Genomic DNA, 17,306 nt, shown 5'->3' on the forward strand with positions numbered 1-17,306 from the left:
CACGAGCCGGGCCATGTCAAGAGGTTTTGTCCCAATTTAGTGGAGTTTTGAATGCGATTGAGAAGGCTCCAGTTCCACAGCAGCAAGGTAGTATGCCGCCAGTGGCACCTCAGCGTGCGAGAGGGGGATAAAAGAGTGGCCAGAGACGTCATATCAATGTCATGATGAGAGGTCAAGTTGTGGAGAACCAGAGAGACATTCTTATTTGTATGTTCTTGGTGAATTCTTTGGATGTAGTTAGTCTGTTTAATTCTGGTGCATCCCTTTCTTTCATATCGAGTAGATGTGCTAAGAACCTAGAATTAGATTTTGAACAAAGGGTTTGGTAGGGATTGCGCTACCTTCAAGAGAACTAGTGCCTTGTAATTGTCTTTTCGTAGGAGTGTCTATCTTATGGTTGAAAACATAGAATTTCCTGCTAATCTTTTGAAGCTTAAATTCGCAGAGTTGTTTGAGGTAGGTCCGGGCATTCATATCAATTTTGAGGATGTAATACCCGTAAAAATAATTGATGGAAGTTCGGCGGAGCTTGCCGGAGTCGGACAATATTATTTGGGGCTTAAGTTGTTTCGACTTTTGATGTGAGAAATATTATAATTTGATTAAATTAAGGGTGTTAAGGTGTTTGGGCCAAAGTTGGGCCCAAAAGGAATAAAAAAATTAATTAGGTATAGACCCATGTCTATTTTATTTAGAAGAGAGAATAGCGTTCTCTCATTCCAGCCGCCGCCAGCCATCTTCCCCTTCTTCCTTGGAAGTTTTCTTCTCCAAAAATCTTTCTTTTGGTTTCTTCTCATAAGGTAAGGGAAATTAATCTTAGATAATTGACATGTTATCGTTGCTAAACCTATTTGTTGATTCTTGGTAGTTTCTTTGAAATTACTTTTAAATGGGTTTGTTCTAAAACCTTGGATTTTCCCATCTTCTCTTTAGGAAGTTTATTAGAATGATATTTTGAGTTTATAGGTAAATTTTTTACGGTAATTTAAGTAAAAAAGTGAATGATTTGTGAAATGGATTAGAAACCCTAATTGTGCCCTAATCTAGTTATGATTTTTAGGAAAGGATTTGTGATTAGTTTTAAATATTACAATTTTTGGGGTTAGATTATGCTTACTTGGATAGACATATGATCTAAACGGTCACTTGGAAAAAATAAAGTGAGAATTTAATGAACTTGTTAGTTTATGCTTACTTTTGGGGTTAGATTATGCTTACTTTTGCAACGAAATGAGTTTTGTCGCGTATATGCGTTGGTAAAATGTCTTTAGCAACAAATTTGACGTTTGTAACGAAAGATATATTCTTTGCGATTGAAGTATGGAAATAAGATATAGCTACGAAAATATAATGTCGTAGCTAAAGCTCTTTTGTTATAAAGATAAAATTTCATAGTTTTTTTTTTAAAAAACACAAAATATGCATGATATTATTAGCTAAATGGTTTTAGTTATGAAAATATTATTTTGTAGTTAAAACCCTTGTTCTATAAAAATAAGATTTTGTAACAAAAGAATTTAGCAATAAAAAAATTCCCTCTATGGTTTTCCGAATTCGCTAAAAACTCCTCGTAGTTATAAAATTCCGAAAAACCCACTTGTGGTTTCCAAAATATTGCATATTCGCTCCTCCCCTCTAAATTCTACTAACAAACATTAAATTTTATTACATTTGACCGTTATGCCCTTATTTATATTTTTTCTAATTTATTTCTCTCTCTTCTGATCTTCTTTCTTTCTTGTTCTCCCACAGGCATCCACTTTCATCTTCTTCTTCATTTTTCTCCGAGGCATTCACTCTCACCTTCTTCTTCTCCAATTATTCTTCAGGCGAACCAGGTTCATTCTTTTCTTTTTTCTTTCCCCAATTTCTTTCTCTTCTTTCTTTTTCTTGAGCAATTCTTCTTCAGGGGAAACCACATTCTATCTTTTTCTTTTTTTCGGCAATTTTTTTTTCCTTCCTTCCTTCTTCTTCTTCTTCTACTCCAATTCCTCTTCAGGCTCACCAACTTCGTTTTCATCATTTTTTTCCACAATTTTTTTCTTCCTTCTTCTTCTTCCCCAATTCTTTCTTGCACCATCATGTTTCTTTCCCCTATATATTCTGCCCCACCCCAATCCCATCATCCTTCAGATTCAGACACCATTCACTCACTCCAGCTGCGGCAGCAGGTACAGTTTTACTGACCTTCCTTAATTGCTTAATATGATACCAATTTTATCGTCAATTCATTCATTCATGTCTTCTTCTTCTTCTTCTTCTTGTGGTGCGTGCAGTGCAGATAGATATTTGAAGGATACGTATCATCTATCTATATATATATATATCTTATCATCATCTATTGTAAAAGAGAAATGGAAAATGGCAGCAGCAAGAGCAAGAGCAAGAGCAAGAACGAGGTCCAGCTGACCGTTAAACAAGGGCAGCCCGTGCTGGTGGCGCCGGCGGCGGAGACGGCCAAAGAACACTACTTCCTATCGAACCTCGACCAGAACATCGCCGTCACAGTTCGCACCATTTACTGCTTCAAGTCCGACGAGAGAGGCAACGAAGATGCCGTCGGGGTGATCAAGGATGCCCTGTCGAAGGTTCTTGTCCCCTACTATCCCCTCGCCGGACGCCTCACCATCAGCCCTGAAATGAAGCTCATTGTCGACTGCACCGGAGAAGGGGCCGTGTTTGTCGAGGCCGAGGCCGAGTGCGAGCTCCAGCAACTCGGCGACATCACCAAGCCTGACCCCGTCACTCTCGGCAAGCTCGTTTACGACGTCCCCGGCGCACAAACTATACTCGACATCCCTCCTCTCATCGCCCAAGTAACACTTCAATCTATCATTACTTTTTCATCTACCTAAAACGTTTAAACTTTAGTGGATACGCCTCGTGAATTATCATATAGTTTCACGGACGATGACTAATGGTGCTTGGTGAGACTCGAAACACGTAACTCCTCTTATGTGCAATATAAATTTACGCTACATACAAATCTTGCACATGAACGATGATGAATTGAGAAACGTCTAATGAGTTGTAACTATATATAATAACTAATGATGAGTATCCTTTTAAGTTTAAGCTTTAAGATGATACGATTATTTAACAAGTTGCAAACCTGTATAACATGTAATTAATGATACATTCTTTGTCATAGGTGACCAAGTTCAAATGTGGAGGCTTTGTTCTCGGATTGTGCATGAATCACTGTATGTTCGACGGGATTGGCGCGATGGAATTCGTCAATTCTTGGGGCCAAACGGCGCGGGGAATTCCCCCGAAGGTGCCGCCGTTTATGGACAGAAGCATCCTCAAAGCGAGAAATCCGCCAAAGTTGGAATACCCTCACCACGAGTTCGCCGAGATTGACGACATTTCGAATACTTGGCAGCTCTACAAAGACGAAGACATGCTTTTCAAGTCCTTCTGCTTCGACCCCAACAAGCTCGACCGCCTCCGAAAAACAGCCCTCAAAGACGATCATCGTCTCCAAAAGTGCACAACCTTCGAAGCCCTCTCGGCATTCGTGTGGCGCGCTCGCACGCAAGCATTAAACCTGAAGCCCGATCAGCAGACCAAACTCCTCTTCGCCGTCGACGGACGGTCCCGATTCAATCCCCCGATCCCCGACAAGTACTTCGGCAATGCGATTGTGCTGACCAACTCGCTCTGCGCCGCGGGCGAGTTGACGGAGAATGAGCTGTCGTTCGCCGTGAAACTTGTTCAGGAGGCGGTGGGAATGGTGGACGACGGATATATGAGGTCGGCTATCGATTACTTCGAGGCGACTCGCGCGAGGCCGTCTCTGACGGCGACGCTGCTCATCACGACGTGGTCGAGGCTGTCTTTCCACACGACGGATTTTGGTTGGGGAGAGCCGACGCTGTCGGGGCCGGTGGCCTTGCCGGAGAAGGAGGTGGTGCTGTTTCTTTCTCATGGGAAGGAAAGGAAGAGCATCAACGTGCTTCTGGGATTGCCGGCCCCTGCGATGGACAGATTTGAACAGCTCGTCGACACCATATAGCCATGAATAAAATGAGCCTTTTCTTGCATTAATTATTGTCTATTTATTTCCAATTCTCATATTTGTGATTTGTTCTTTGTTTGTTTGTTTTTCTGTGGGTTTACTGTTTTTGTTGGTCGCTATTACTGCTCGTCTTGATGTTGGTGTTTAATGCCAGTGGCGGTACCTCATTCTGTTCAGCTGAATTAATACAGATAATGCAGTCACTTCGTACGTTCGATATTATGACATCAGTTACCAATGACTACATCGTATGCTTGCTACAATATATTTGAATTTATGGAAAAAATAAGAAATGGTTCAATTGAGACCAAAATCCATTCATTTTAGTTTCGCTACGAATAATTTTCAATATTTTTTGTCTCATTGTTAAAAACCTAACGGTAAATGTTTCCGAGGACATAAAAAATTGTGACATGGCAACTGATTTGAATCAAATATGGTCGTGTTCAACCAGATGCAACGGTGTATAAGCAGTTAGAATCGAAATATTACAAAAAAAACATGACCGTGTTCATATTACAACACATTATGTGTTCCCACATGGCCGTCTTCTCATAAATACACGGCGGTATGGGTAAAAAATTAACACGTTTAATAGTTGGCCATATTAAAACACGGGAGTGTTATGTTAAGCACGGCCATATTGCACGAAACATGGGTATGTTTCTTGAAACTTGACTGTGGTTTGTTGAATATATGGCCAATTTTCGTTTTGTAACACGATTGTGTTACTATTTGACACGGTCGTGTTTTTATATGTAAACATGGCCGCATTTGTTTATTTAATTTTCAGCCGTGTTTATACACGGTCATGTATTGATCTAACATAATCATATTCTATTATATTTTCTTTTATATAAAAGAACCTTTGGTCTCCAAACCAGTCATTATATGTTCTTAGTTTTTATGCTTATTTCCACCCATTCATAGTACGAAAAAACTTATACTTTTGGTCTCCACGTTGCAAAAAAATTTTAGTTTTATTAACAAGATCCATCTTTATATCTTTTGGGAGGGATTATCATACTTCATTTTTTTTTTTTCCAATTGAGTGTTATTTGCTTTGGTGATTGATTGGTTGGGGTATTTATTCGGAATTTTTGCACCTAAAGACTGTGTTGAGAATGTGGGGGTAAAGTTTGGTAAGCGAAAGCGGGGAAAAATCACCAGCCAGCTAGCTGTGAGCATAAAAAACACTGCACGCACCCGAAGAAATTTTAGTATATTGATTGAGTTGAGCTCCCTTTCTATGTGGATAATAATGCATAAATTTTGGTGAAAAACCGAAGATTCTCATCTATTTGAAGCCATGAGGGTCATATAGTTCGAGATAGACTAAACATGTTTTTTACTTTTCCTTTTTATTTGTGGTGGGAGGGGGTGGGGATTTCATATTTCATTTTCTCGATTGCAAATTTGTTTTGGTGATTGAGCGGCTGTTGCAGTATTATTGTCTGATTTCTTGAAATTCTCTTGTGTCTTGTTTGGAAGCTGTTCTCTTTTGGTTAGACCATCTAAGTTTTTTCCTTTGTTCTTGAAGGATTTTCGATGGTAAAAATATTATCTCTTGCATTGTCTAATTTCCCATTCAATTCATTATTAGTCCTTTGTTCAGAATTTGGCAAAATATGATTGCGTAATCCTATGGGAGTGGAATTGGAGTTTGGTTTAAATTATTGGTCTATTGACTTGCTTGAATGATCGATGATAATATAAAGAGGGTCATTGGTCTTAATTGAAGTAATTGTTATTTATTGAAAAGATAGATGAGAGATCTATTATTTGGGATAAATATGCATTTTCTAGTCTTTTCTACTTAAAAGTTGAAATTTATGGATGATGAAAGTTTGAGTTTTCTATTTCGACATGTTTGTGGATTTGATAATTTGTAGATAATAATGTCTATAACTACATTCCTATTGACATAAATGATAGAAGATTGTGTGAGAATATTAATCCATCTATGTGATAACGAAAATATAATACATATTTTCTCATTGTAAAGTATATGATGATATTGAATTTGATCATATACACCTAATAATTTTTATAAGTGATAATTTTTTACTACATTTATGCTTAACTGAGCCAAACTACTAAGTAAATATGTTTTTACTCATTTTTTGATTAATTTATTATGTCTTTGTATATTTAAGTATATTCAATCATGTGCTATGAAGAATTGAGCTTGCATGGGAAAGTCTGATAAAATCGAGCTTTGGGGTAGCATTGTCAAAGTTGTGATAATTGTGACCGCGTTTGTACAAAATATAACAATACTGACCTGGATTTTCCTCCGATCGTTTTTTTTTTTTGTTTTTAATAAAAATTTTAATTATATATCATAAAAGAGAGATTATGTAAATTACACCCTTAACCTTACAAACCAAACACAACCGAATAAATTAAAATCAAGAGAGGATAGGAGGCCCATGTTGTAGGCCCAAATCCAGAAGGAAAAGCCCAAAAGTGCTCCTTAGGCAAACAAGATTTCAGCTCCTAGCAGCCCAAAATAAAGTCAATCCAATATGTGCATGAAAACCATAGACAAGGCTGGACTGATCCCGTCACCGTCACCATCACCATCACCATCACCATCACCATCCACGTAGTGAGCAGCAAAAACACCGATCAGCCATAACCAGGGAAACTGCAACACAAGCACAACAACCACCTAACCGATCGAAAATCACATAGACCATGGAATCAATTCAAATCAATCAATAACTCAAACCTATCCTCCATCTACGCTCACCAAAACAGACTGCATCCTCCAGAGAGAACATCAAAGGGCTTAAAATTCTGCTCACTTCTATAATTCACCAAATATATCTATAGCAGACAACTCCTGATTCAACAAAATTCCCGTTACTCACAGCCACTGTCAAGAACCAACACCTCGAAAAACCGAAAGATAGAGCACAACCTGAAGGAGAAGAAAAGTTAAACATCACCCCTTAACAATATCACACCGTAACCAATCAAAACAACTCCAACATAGCCAGGATAATAAAAGATCAGAACCCACAGCCAAAAATAATAAAATAAAAAAAAGACTGGAATAAAACCTGGCGAGATAGTTTAGATAAAGTATGGATAAAGTATAAGCTTTGTTTAGATAGAGGTTTTTGGAATTTTAAAAATTTGGAAAAAAAAAAAAATTAGTATTGATTTGATGTTTTGTGACAGAAAAAGTGTATTTGATGTATATTTTTTTGAAAAATAAAAAGTACCGAATAATTGAAAGTGTAATGCGTAAAGAAGGCTTTATATGAGTTTTTATTTTATTTAATTTTAATTTTAACTTTTTTTTTTTTAGAAAAATGAGGTTTTTGATTTGGAGGAGTTGAAACAGAGCTAGGAGAACAAGGAGTAGAAAGCGTGTAAAGGGAACTACACGATAAGAGAGTTTTATTCCGGACAGTATTAACAGAACATTGCTTCAGAAGAGAGAGATTAAGTTGATCTTTGGGTAGAACATATAATATTTATTTTGATTGGAAATGGGTAGAAGTTATTTTGGATTAGGTATGGGGTGATGTTCAAAGTTGTTCGATCCCAATCGCATTCAATTAAGGTTTGGATTCCCAGGAGGAAGCTGGGAAGATCAAGATGGGAGATCTACTTGAGGGAGTAAATCAACTCTATCTTCAGCGAATTAATAAGTCTGCAATATTTCAAGAATTCAGTGATGGTCTAATTGGCTTTCATCGGCATCTTTGCCAACGTGTTTATCTTTCTTACATTTAGTGCTCTTAATAACTTTAGAATCAGAAATAAAATGTCCCGAGTCAATGGAAGTGGCTGAATCCGAAAGATAAGCTAAATACTCATCCAGACTCTTCTGAACGGAGTACCATGAGCCATAATAGGCATAATAACCATAATAACCTCATCCAATCTATTGAATGCAATACAGCAGTTCCGAGTTGAAGGAAGAGGCTTTGAGACCGAGGGAGCCATCAGAAAGGGAAGACAACTTTCATCAAGAATTGAATTGGAAAAAGATTTGAATATCCCAAATAATATGAGTCCGAGTGATTTTCCTGAGAAGAAGACTCAGATTCTGAGTTCTCCGATTCCACATTTGAGCATTCCAAAATAACAGGATGTTTCTGTCTGCGAAACCTCACAGTAGGGTGATGATGAGAAGAGAGGGAGGAGATGATGACGTCCAAGGCTTTGAATAATGAAGGTGGTTGGTATTTTTCTTTGCATTAATAAAATGGCGAAGATCTTCTGGCTCTTTACTTCTCCCCGAATCTTTCTCATGCTCTGGAATCACCTGTACATTTCCCATTGTCTTTCAATGAAATTGGACCTGAGGTAACAAAATCACAAGTTTTAGCCTTACCATTTGAATACATGCATTGGGAAGCCTTTAAGATACCAAACTCTTTTAGACCTCAAGCGACAATAATCATCATAGTTGGAGAGTTCATCCTTCGGATTGTGTGTTGGCCAACAAGCTTGAGACTTCAAAAAACAAGATAAGCTCTTCCCATCATGAATAACCGTGAGAATATTTCTGTACGAGAGTCCGAGACAAGTTTTGATATTTCTTCTCTTGAAAATTTCTACCTGATGCGATCATTCACCATTGTAGACGATCCATAACAGTCTGAAAATTCAAAACCAGCACATGTTTGAGTATAGTGAAATCGTAGAAGGTAATTTCCACTATTCCGCGATTGAGGAAGAGAGAAAATCCATATTTGCATATGCTAGAATGAGCGGCTGAGAATCATTTTTCCAGCTGGCAAATTGTAACCATCAACCTTCTAGAAGCTCTGCCAGCATCAATAAATAGGGGTCGATTTGTATTATTGTAGCAATTCCACTTTTTGCAAAATGTGATTGCTTTAGAGGAGCTTAACCTGTAAGAGCTTTAAGACGTCTAGCGTGGGTGGTTGATAGCACTCATGACAGGAGTCACGTGCTCGCCACCCATCTCATTTATTTTCTACACTTATATAATTTTACCGCTTTCATAGTGTAATTGTGAACTTCAATTCTCGGTGATAAATGAAATATCATTATTCTCCATCCCGGCAACACACATGGATGGCATATGAATAAGATAATTGTTTTGCAAAAGTACCTTGCGTAAACTTTGGCTACAATGCAAATATTAATCACCTAACCTAATCTAGTTAAAATGTTCCAAAAGGACTTAGAATAAAAAGCAAAGGTAGGTAGTAAACTAATGTTTTGATACTTAAATATTTTATAGTAATTTATAGAAAGTGTACAATATCGCATTAAGCAATAAATCGGTAAGTATTCCGAATCGAATCCACAGGGAATTTAATTTATTCATTTACATTATGAAAATTTTATGTCATTTAAAGATTAATTCATTTTTTTTTGTTAAAATGGATAAATGTTCATTTGACAATTCTAATTCCTAAATTACAAAAATTTAATAAAAGTACATAAATTTAAAAATAAAAATAAAATTGAAGATTGCATAACTTGCTCAAATAAAATGAAATCTAAAATTTAATTTTTTAATGGTTCAGATTTCTTCAACAAATTTTAATGTCATCATGAAACTTTAAATTTAATATGATTTATGCATTTCAATCTTCCGACATGAAAGCAATTAAGTCAAACAGTATAAATTCGCATCCTATAAATGGTACTAGCTAAACCATAAATAAAAGTTCATTTTACTTGAGAATAAAACCATTAAAATTTATGAATTACATCAACCGATCAAATCATCGTTCTATCCAAAGTAAAATAAAACATATGTAGGAATTTAGTACAAATTAGAAATATTAAAAAAAATTCGGCAACCAAGATTCAAAAATTAAAATTCATATTAATCACACCAATTCAATATGCTCTTATTCATGAATATAATTTCTTAATTGTGTTTTCTATCTTTCCCAAGATTATTGATAGTCAGAAATCACATGCGTTAAATATTAATATTATTTGCTATATTTAGATTGGATTCTATCTGATTTGTGCAGATATTGTTTATTTATGTAATAAAATGGTAGATTTGGAAGGAAAAGAGTACAAAAATGTACAATGACCTGAATAATTGATTAAAAGGCCAAAAGCCCAATTGTTACCAAATAAGAGCAAACATAAAAAGAAAGAAGGAGGCTAGGTGCCACTTGACATGCTGGCAAGGAGAGAGCACAATCCAAAACAGTCACAGGAGGAAATCGTGCAACGGAAAGAAGGAGAAGATTCTTTCAAGGAGATTTCGAGTTCTTCCAAGTCAATTCGATTATTCTCAGGCGATGTTTATTTTTGTTATCTTTGTTATTCCTCTTTGGTATAGATTTGTGAGATTAGACTTTGTTTTTATTGATATTAGTTCTTGGTCCTGAGTATTTATGTGATTTCTAATTCTAATGTTTAATAATCTTTGATTTAGTTAGGTATTATGGTCAGGTATTTCAATTAGATTAAATATTAATTGCTAAACTAAATTAGATGTCCGTAATTGCGTTTTAATTTGGTTCAAGTAGCAACCAGGGGTTTTGTGGCCAGGTATTTCAATTAGATTAAAGATTAATTGCTAAACTAAATTAGGTGTCCGTAATTGCGTTTTAATTTGGTTCAAGTAGCAACTAGGGGTTTTGTGGCCAGGTATTTCAATTAGATTAAAGATTAATTACTAAACTTAATTAGACATTCGTAATTGCATTTTAATTTGGTTCAAGTAGCAACTAGGGGCATGCACCACATGCACCACTAGAAAATCATAAAATCAATTTTAAACAATTCACACAGGTAATTCACTACAAGAAAAATTACAAATTACTACGGAAAAATTTCTATCACAACTGACAAAAATTCCGTCACAACTTCTAATTGCAACGGAATTTGCATCCAAATGAAAATTGTAGTAAATATTATTGTAGTAATCCGGAGTGACAACTAAGATTTTTCCGTCGCAGAACATTGCAATAGAATTAGTGATTGTCGCTTTCGTCGCAATGTTTTGCTACAGAATTTTACTACAGAAATGTAATACTAATGTAGTGTATTGCAAGAGAAATGAATTGTTGTTAATTCCTTTGCAATTTTTGCGAGAGAATATAAATATTGTTAATTCCGTTGCAATTTTTGCGAGGAAATATGACTATTGCTAATTCTGTTGCAATTTTTGCGAGAGAATATAAATATTGTTACTGACTATTGCTAATTCTGTTGCAATTTTTGTAGTTATTCACTTTATTTTTGCTTTTTTTTTTTTTTTCATTTTTCCAAAATCTATATAATAAATATTAATTCAATCTTCCACGACCAATCCAATTTTCCAAAACCAATATCACTAAAATCATATAGAATTTTTTCAAACCTAAACAATGTCTGATATACCACAAATACAATGTATTTACTATTAGTACCACAAGTAGCAAATATAAAAAAATGTATAAATTACTTCGAGTTGCCATAATATTATACAAAAACAACTAAAGTCTTAATTAGAAAAATATATAATAATAAAACACTATAATACTGGAGCACTACTATCATATGAATCGGGGTCAGGCCTAATGGATGGTGCCCCCATATGCCGTAATTGCTCAATAATTGTCTAGTTCAAATAGTATATACCTCGTTGTTGGTTCTTCGTATTTGTAAGACATTGCTGCATCATTAAAAGTTGTCATTATAAAAATATATATAGTAAAAAGTAAAAATATATTAATATTGCATACAAAATATTATACAAGAAACTTAATTTTTAATTCAAGGTCCCATATAAGAAATATTTCAAGGTAAAAGCACAATCCCTCCTCAAAAAAAAAAAAAACAAAAAAAAAAAAAAAACAAAAAATAAAGGAAAAACTCATAATTTATGTCATATTATAATATTCTTTTTCATATTTTTGTTTCAATTTATTGTTTTTTATGAAAAAAGAATAAACTTACATTAAGTTTAATGCATAAAAAATATATAGACATAATTTTGTAAAATAAGGTATGCAAAAATACCTCAATAGTTATTCCAGTGCAAAAAGAAGTTTGATTCATTCTTCTTAAATAAAACAATTTCATAGTTAATCTGTTGGATTTGAGCATAGGCAAAATGGAAACTTCACCGGCATTTTCAAGGCTGCAAGGTCATCCAGAAAGACTATAGTGTGAGTATAATATAAAAATTTACTCAGAATTAACATTTGTAAAAGGTTCAAAAAATATATGATATAAAACATATAAAAAATGATTAATTTATAAAGTTTTCATTACACTAGAAGAATGTAACTTTTATTTATCACAAGCAACATTGAGCATATGGATGTATAAATGGCTTGAATATACTTTATAAATAAAAGAAATCATAAACATACATAGCTGAATTTTGCTTAGTTTAAAAGACGTGTATCCTTAAGGGTTGAATGTTTCTTAATAGTATGTAGTATTGATATATATACGCATACATTTTTAAAATGTGGTGTGTGAGATAGCATTTTTAGGATTTAAATATGAATATATATTTTCTTTAGATGTATGTGTATATGCATTTATTTAAGGGGAGAAAGATACATATGTTAACTGTTCAAAGGAATTCCACACAAATATATGTATATATATGTGAACCTTACAGTCGATTCTCAATTCTGACATTATATAGACTATATTATTTGCATGTACAAAGAATATACACCTCAAAATTATTCTATATCAATTGCATATAGCTAAGAATGGAAACATGAAGGTATCATGTTTTACTTATTTGAACAAAAGTTTCGAATTGCCATGAATTACCAGACAAATACTAGAGAGTTCAACAAAACTTGAAGCTAACAAAAAAGAACTGTAATTATGTTATAGGCTTCAGAATATGGAGAGCTCAATTTCAAAGTTACTCTCTTTAGAAAAAAAAAAAAAAAAAAAACATGATCACTGAAAGTGCAACAGGGTAGCAAAACCTTGTCATATTATGCACATCCAACTCTATATAGCAATATTGAAAACCCAGAAAAGTCATTATCAAATGTGGCCATTTCAACTCCTATGTTCATAATACATTATACTTAGCACCAAGGCAAAGTCATGTAGTAATCATGTTGAGACAAAAGAGAGTTTTCACAGTAAGCATGCATCACAATCATGATTGTAAAAACAGAAAAAAAAAAACTAAAACTGCTCAAAGGTCAAAACAAACTCAATCAATTTTTAATTGATAGTCACATGTCACCATTTAGTATCTTACCTCCCTACCGGATCATCAAATATCTGTTCAAGATTGATTGTGAGAAGTAATATTTACACTTCTTCAAATTAATGTCATTGCACTGACCTTACGTTGGTAGCAACAATAAAGATTTTAGACACCTCAACTGATGAGATGCAGTAGAAAAAAGAAAAACAAAAAATTATTAAACCGAGAATAAAATTCCAATCACAACATTTAACTGGAAAAACAGGACAACAACAAAAGTTTAGCAACATCACCATATTCAATAAGGAATAAAATACACACAACAAAGTCATTACCTATACAATTCTCAAAAGCAAGGCAATGGTGGTTGAAGCTTGCAACATGCTTCTGGCAGTGTTTGCAGTACCTTACCCTTCTCAAGACCTCAAAGCCCTGAAATGCATCACATAGTTGCCAATTAACTATTAAAATGAGAGGGCATAAGTTCAGCACATAACTTTGGGAGAATTTATCACTACCTTCACTCAATAATCCTTGCACAAATCATGTTGTTTGCATTACATATACATATATTGAAGACAAATGGTGACCAAAAATTACATCAATGAAAAACCAAGTGTTAAAAGATAGCTTTGTTAATGTTGTCTGGTCTTAAATATTTTGCATGTTTTATACTAATTCAATTGTGGAATTATGTTCACATTCTAGGTCAAAAAAAATATATATAAAAATTCTCCTATTATTAGTTGCCCATATGAAACTACTCCACATTCCATATGCATTGAAAAATAGTAAAAATCAGTTATAGTAATTTAGGAATGATTCTTGTATAACCCCCACCCCCATAGTGATGATACCATTAGCTTATCCTTCCATAGTTTACTAAGACCTAAACTCATTCTTCCAAGACAACATAAACCCAAATGATTCTTTCAGAACATTTTTGAAATGTTACTTTCTGAAAACCTGTTTCTTCCCTTTTGATTTCTTGGTGTGAAGCATAATCAAAATTGAGAGCATAGCTGTAGGGATCATACTGAATTTTGCAGTGATGTTTGTTTTTTTTCCTTACTGCCATCTTCATTGCTGCTCTTATTATCCAACATTATTCCTTCCCCACATTCTGTATCCATTCTAGGCTCTCTGCTAACCCCATGAATATAGACACTTTGAATATATATATATAGTTGAGTGCAAGTGTAGAACCACCAAGAATGACTCCTCTTTATCTATGGAGAAAATACGACTATACGAGACCTTTAGAATAACATGAACTTTGCAATGAGATATGGATTTTCTTGGATATATACAATGGTACTCATCCTTGACTGCATAATCGAACAACTGACCGGTGTAGGCAGATTATCAGCATGGTGATCTCTATGTTGAATACAATGTCCACAAAAGATGAAATAACTAGAACACAAATAATAGAGATAATCGAATGAAAGCACAAATATAGAGCAACAACAACATCTTTCATTTGGAATTAACATTAAAAGAAGACTATAAAACTATGTCATTCAATTAACAAAACAATGGAAGATAAAACAACAATGATTGCACCGAACAACAAATTCAGCGTCACAACCCCTCCAAATCAACCCTATATAAAGCCGTCACAATTCACCAATATATCAATTAGAATTACCAAAAATGGAGGCATCGCTTAAGTACCTGCTCGTCCTGTAATGCCTCGCCATCCTTGGCATCAATAGCGGTTATGGAGGCGGCGAGTGCCCTAGATCAACGCCCGACGTGGAAGCGATGAAGCTGTACCCATGTACCTCTGCCGCGCAAGAAAAGAACGTGGCTATTTTCCAGGACTACTGCGCTCAAGTGGAAATCGAATCGTGCAGGTGAGGTTTGCTACTTCCGGTCGTTTTTGTGCTGTCTCGAAGCTGCGATGGCAGGGAGATGATCGACGAGCTTCGCCAGTTTCATTTGGGGAATTGGAAATGGTTGGATCTTGGAAGTAGCTGTATGCGTTTGAAGTGTTTGTGCGGGTGAGTAATTAATTAATAATAACATTAATAATGATTAATTAATTAATAATATTATTAAATTTAGAAAAATCTACAACTGATTTAATATTTGCTATTTTCTTCCAATTTTGAAACAGACTAAAAGATTCCTCTTAAAATTTTTTGAACTCTGCAACTGATTTAATATGTTATTATTTTCGTCATAAATTTTATAAATAATTTTTGAATATCTGCAACACAAATAGTCTGTTGTTATTTCAGTAGCAATTTTGCAATGGAATTTAATATTCCTAGTATAATTCCTATAAGTTTTGTGACAAATCTATTCTCTTGCAATATTTGTTCACAATACGTCTCAATTGGGACTATCTCCTATTTGCTTAGCAAATTCCATTGGACTTTTACAATAGATTGTATTCCGTAGTAATATTCCATCGCAATTTATGATTTTTTTTGTAGTGTTGTTAAATTGAATTAGGTTCTTCTAGTTTGCAATGCGGTTAGGCTATTAAAATTTTTGTTCCGTCACTAGGGTTCTAGTCTAATTAGGGAAACAACTAACGGACATATCTTGACTGTGGAATCTGCAAAAGTCAAGAACATCTGGCTAATATCTGTCCTACCTTGACTCAGGAAGTAGATATCAATGCTACAAGATTCATTCCGAGAACATACAACCCCTACTCGAACACTTACAATCCAGGATGGAGAGATCACCCGAACTTGAAGTATGGAAATCAACAAGCCAACTTTGGAGATCATTCACAAGGATTTCTATCACCTCACCACCCTCCACAGCCCTCTCAAACGGCTTTGAGTAATTCTTTAGAGAATATGATGAGAACTATGGCATCAAACATGTTGAAATTTCAACAGGAAACTCGGAATAGAATAAGGAGCTTGGAAGAACAAGTAAGTCAAATAGCGAATGAGATGCGCGAGATGAAGTCAAGAGAAAAAGGTAAATTGCCCTCACAACCCGATGCTAATCCGAGGAATGTGAGCTTGAGTGTTATACAGAGTGACGAAGATTTAGAAGCATCAAAGTTGAAGTTTCAAAAGACAAGAAGGAGGATGATATTGAGAAAGAAACAGAAAAAGTCGCCAATGAAACATCGGATAAGGTAACTTTCAATACACTTACTCATACTAAAACTAATGTTACACCATTTCCTTGCAGGGTAGCAAAACCAAAGAAGAATGACAAAAATAAGGAGATGATGAAGATGTTTCGAAACGTGGAATTGAACATACCTCTATTGGATGCGATCAAGCAAGTGCCAAAGTATGAGAATTTTTTTAAGGATAGTTGTGCGAACAAGAAGAGATTACGAGGAGATGAATGCATAATCGTTGGAGAGAGTGTATCTGTTGTTTTACAACGTAAGCTTCCTCCTAAATGTTGTGATCCAGGTATGTTCTCGGTCCATTGTAAGATAGGTAAGTGGAGATTAAGTGAACAATGTTAGATCTAGGTGCTCTAATTAATGTGATGCTTAAGTCTATTTATAAGTCTTTAAATATTGGACCTTTAAAAGAAACTGAAATTATTATACAATTAGCCGATAAGAAAAAATGCTTATCCTGAAGGAATGATTGAAGATGTCCTAGTGTGAGTTAACAAATTAATTTTTCTAGTTGATTTTTATGTACTTGATATGCATGATGATAATTCTCCAAACCCTGCACCGATTTCACTTGGTAGGCCATTTATGTGCACCGCACAAACTAAAATTGATGTGAAACTAGATATACATTCTATGGAATTTGACGGTGAGAAAGTATTTCCAATTTTATGAAATACCTTGAAAAATCTAGCACTTTGTGTAGTGTGAATGTTATCGACAAAAATATGATGGGAGATTTGAGATTGAACGATAAATCTATTTTAGACATAAAATCGAAGCCCCCTCCGAATCAGTTGGAGCCTCGTCAATTTAATGATGATATGAGTCAAGCATAAATTTTTTTTGTGAGAAATTATCATTTTAAACATGAAAGGAAAAGATGAAAACTGGGGTGGGTAAGACGGTCCGAGGTGCCACTCACTGGCTAACATGGAAACTACGTCTAGTCAAATACACTTCTTGAGAGGCAACCCATGTTTTCTAACTTTATTTTTACAATTTTTGTTTTACTTTTAATCATCGCTTATGTGTGA

At 34.7% G+C, this 17,306-nt stretch overlaps 1 protein-coding gene and 1 long non-coding RNA gene across 3 annotated transcripts; one reads left to right on the top strand and one right to left on the bottom strand.

Annotated features, from left to right (window-relative positions):
* Positions 1 to 2,043: 2,043 nt before the first annotated feature.
* On the top strand, positions 2,044 to 4,256 carry LOC127240830 (omega-hydroxypalmitate O-feruloyl transferase-like). Of its 2 annotated transcripts, none has more exons than XM_051259651.1 (3): positions 2,044 to 2,171; positions 2,277 to 2,816; positions 3,152 to 4,255. In XM_051259651.1, the coding sequence occupies exons 2-3, from the start codon at positions 2,355 to 2,357 to the stop codon at positions 4,016 to 4,018; spliced, it is 1,329 nt and encodes a 442-aa protein (XP_051115608.1). In that variant the 5' UTR covers positions 2,044 to 2,171; positions 2,277 to 2,354; the 3' UTR covers positions 4,019 to 4,255. The 2 variants fall into 2 exon arrangements, with proteins under 2 accessions (XP_051115608.1, XP_051115609.1); XM_051259652.1 differs by having other exon boundaries at positions 2,060 to 2,171; positions 2,282 to 2,816; positions 3,152 to 4,256.
* Positions 4,257 to 7,930: 3,674 nt separating this feature from the next.
* Positions 7,931 to 15,134, bottom strand: LOC127240831 (uncharacterized). The gene is made up of 4 exons (XR_007836369.1): positions 14,838 to 15,134; positions 13,496 to 13,592; positions 8,376 to 8,642; positions 7,931 to 8,306 (listed from the first exon to the last, which is right to left on the bottom strand). It is a non-coding gene; the product is annotated as an uncharacterized LOC127240831 (long non-coding RNA).
* Positions 15,135 to 17,306: the final 2,172 nt, after the last annotated feature.

Source organism: Andrographis paniculata, unplaced genomic scaffold, assembly GCF_009805555.1.
Source record: "Andrographis paniculata isolate CXL003 unplaced genomic scaffold, ASM980555v1 Contig80END, whole genome shotgun sequence".
Classification (NCBI taxonomy): domain Eukaryota; kingdom Viridiplantae; phylum Streptophyta; class Magnoliopsida; order Lamiales; family Acanthaceae; genus Andrographis; species Andrographis paniculata.

Bases quoted from the DNA above. Each gene is read 5' to 3' on its own strand.
- LOC127240830 (XM_051259651.1), top strand. From the start codon at position 2,355: ATGGAAAATGGCAGCAGCAAGAGCAAGAGCAAGAGCAAGAACGAGGTC. The intron at 2,817-3,151 runs GTAACACTTCAA...TCTTTGTCATAG, and splicing joins TCCCTCCTCTCATCGCCCAA to GTGACCAAGTTCAAATGTGG.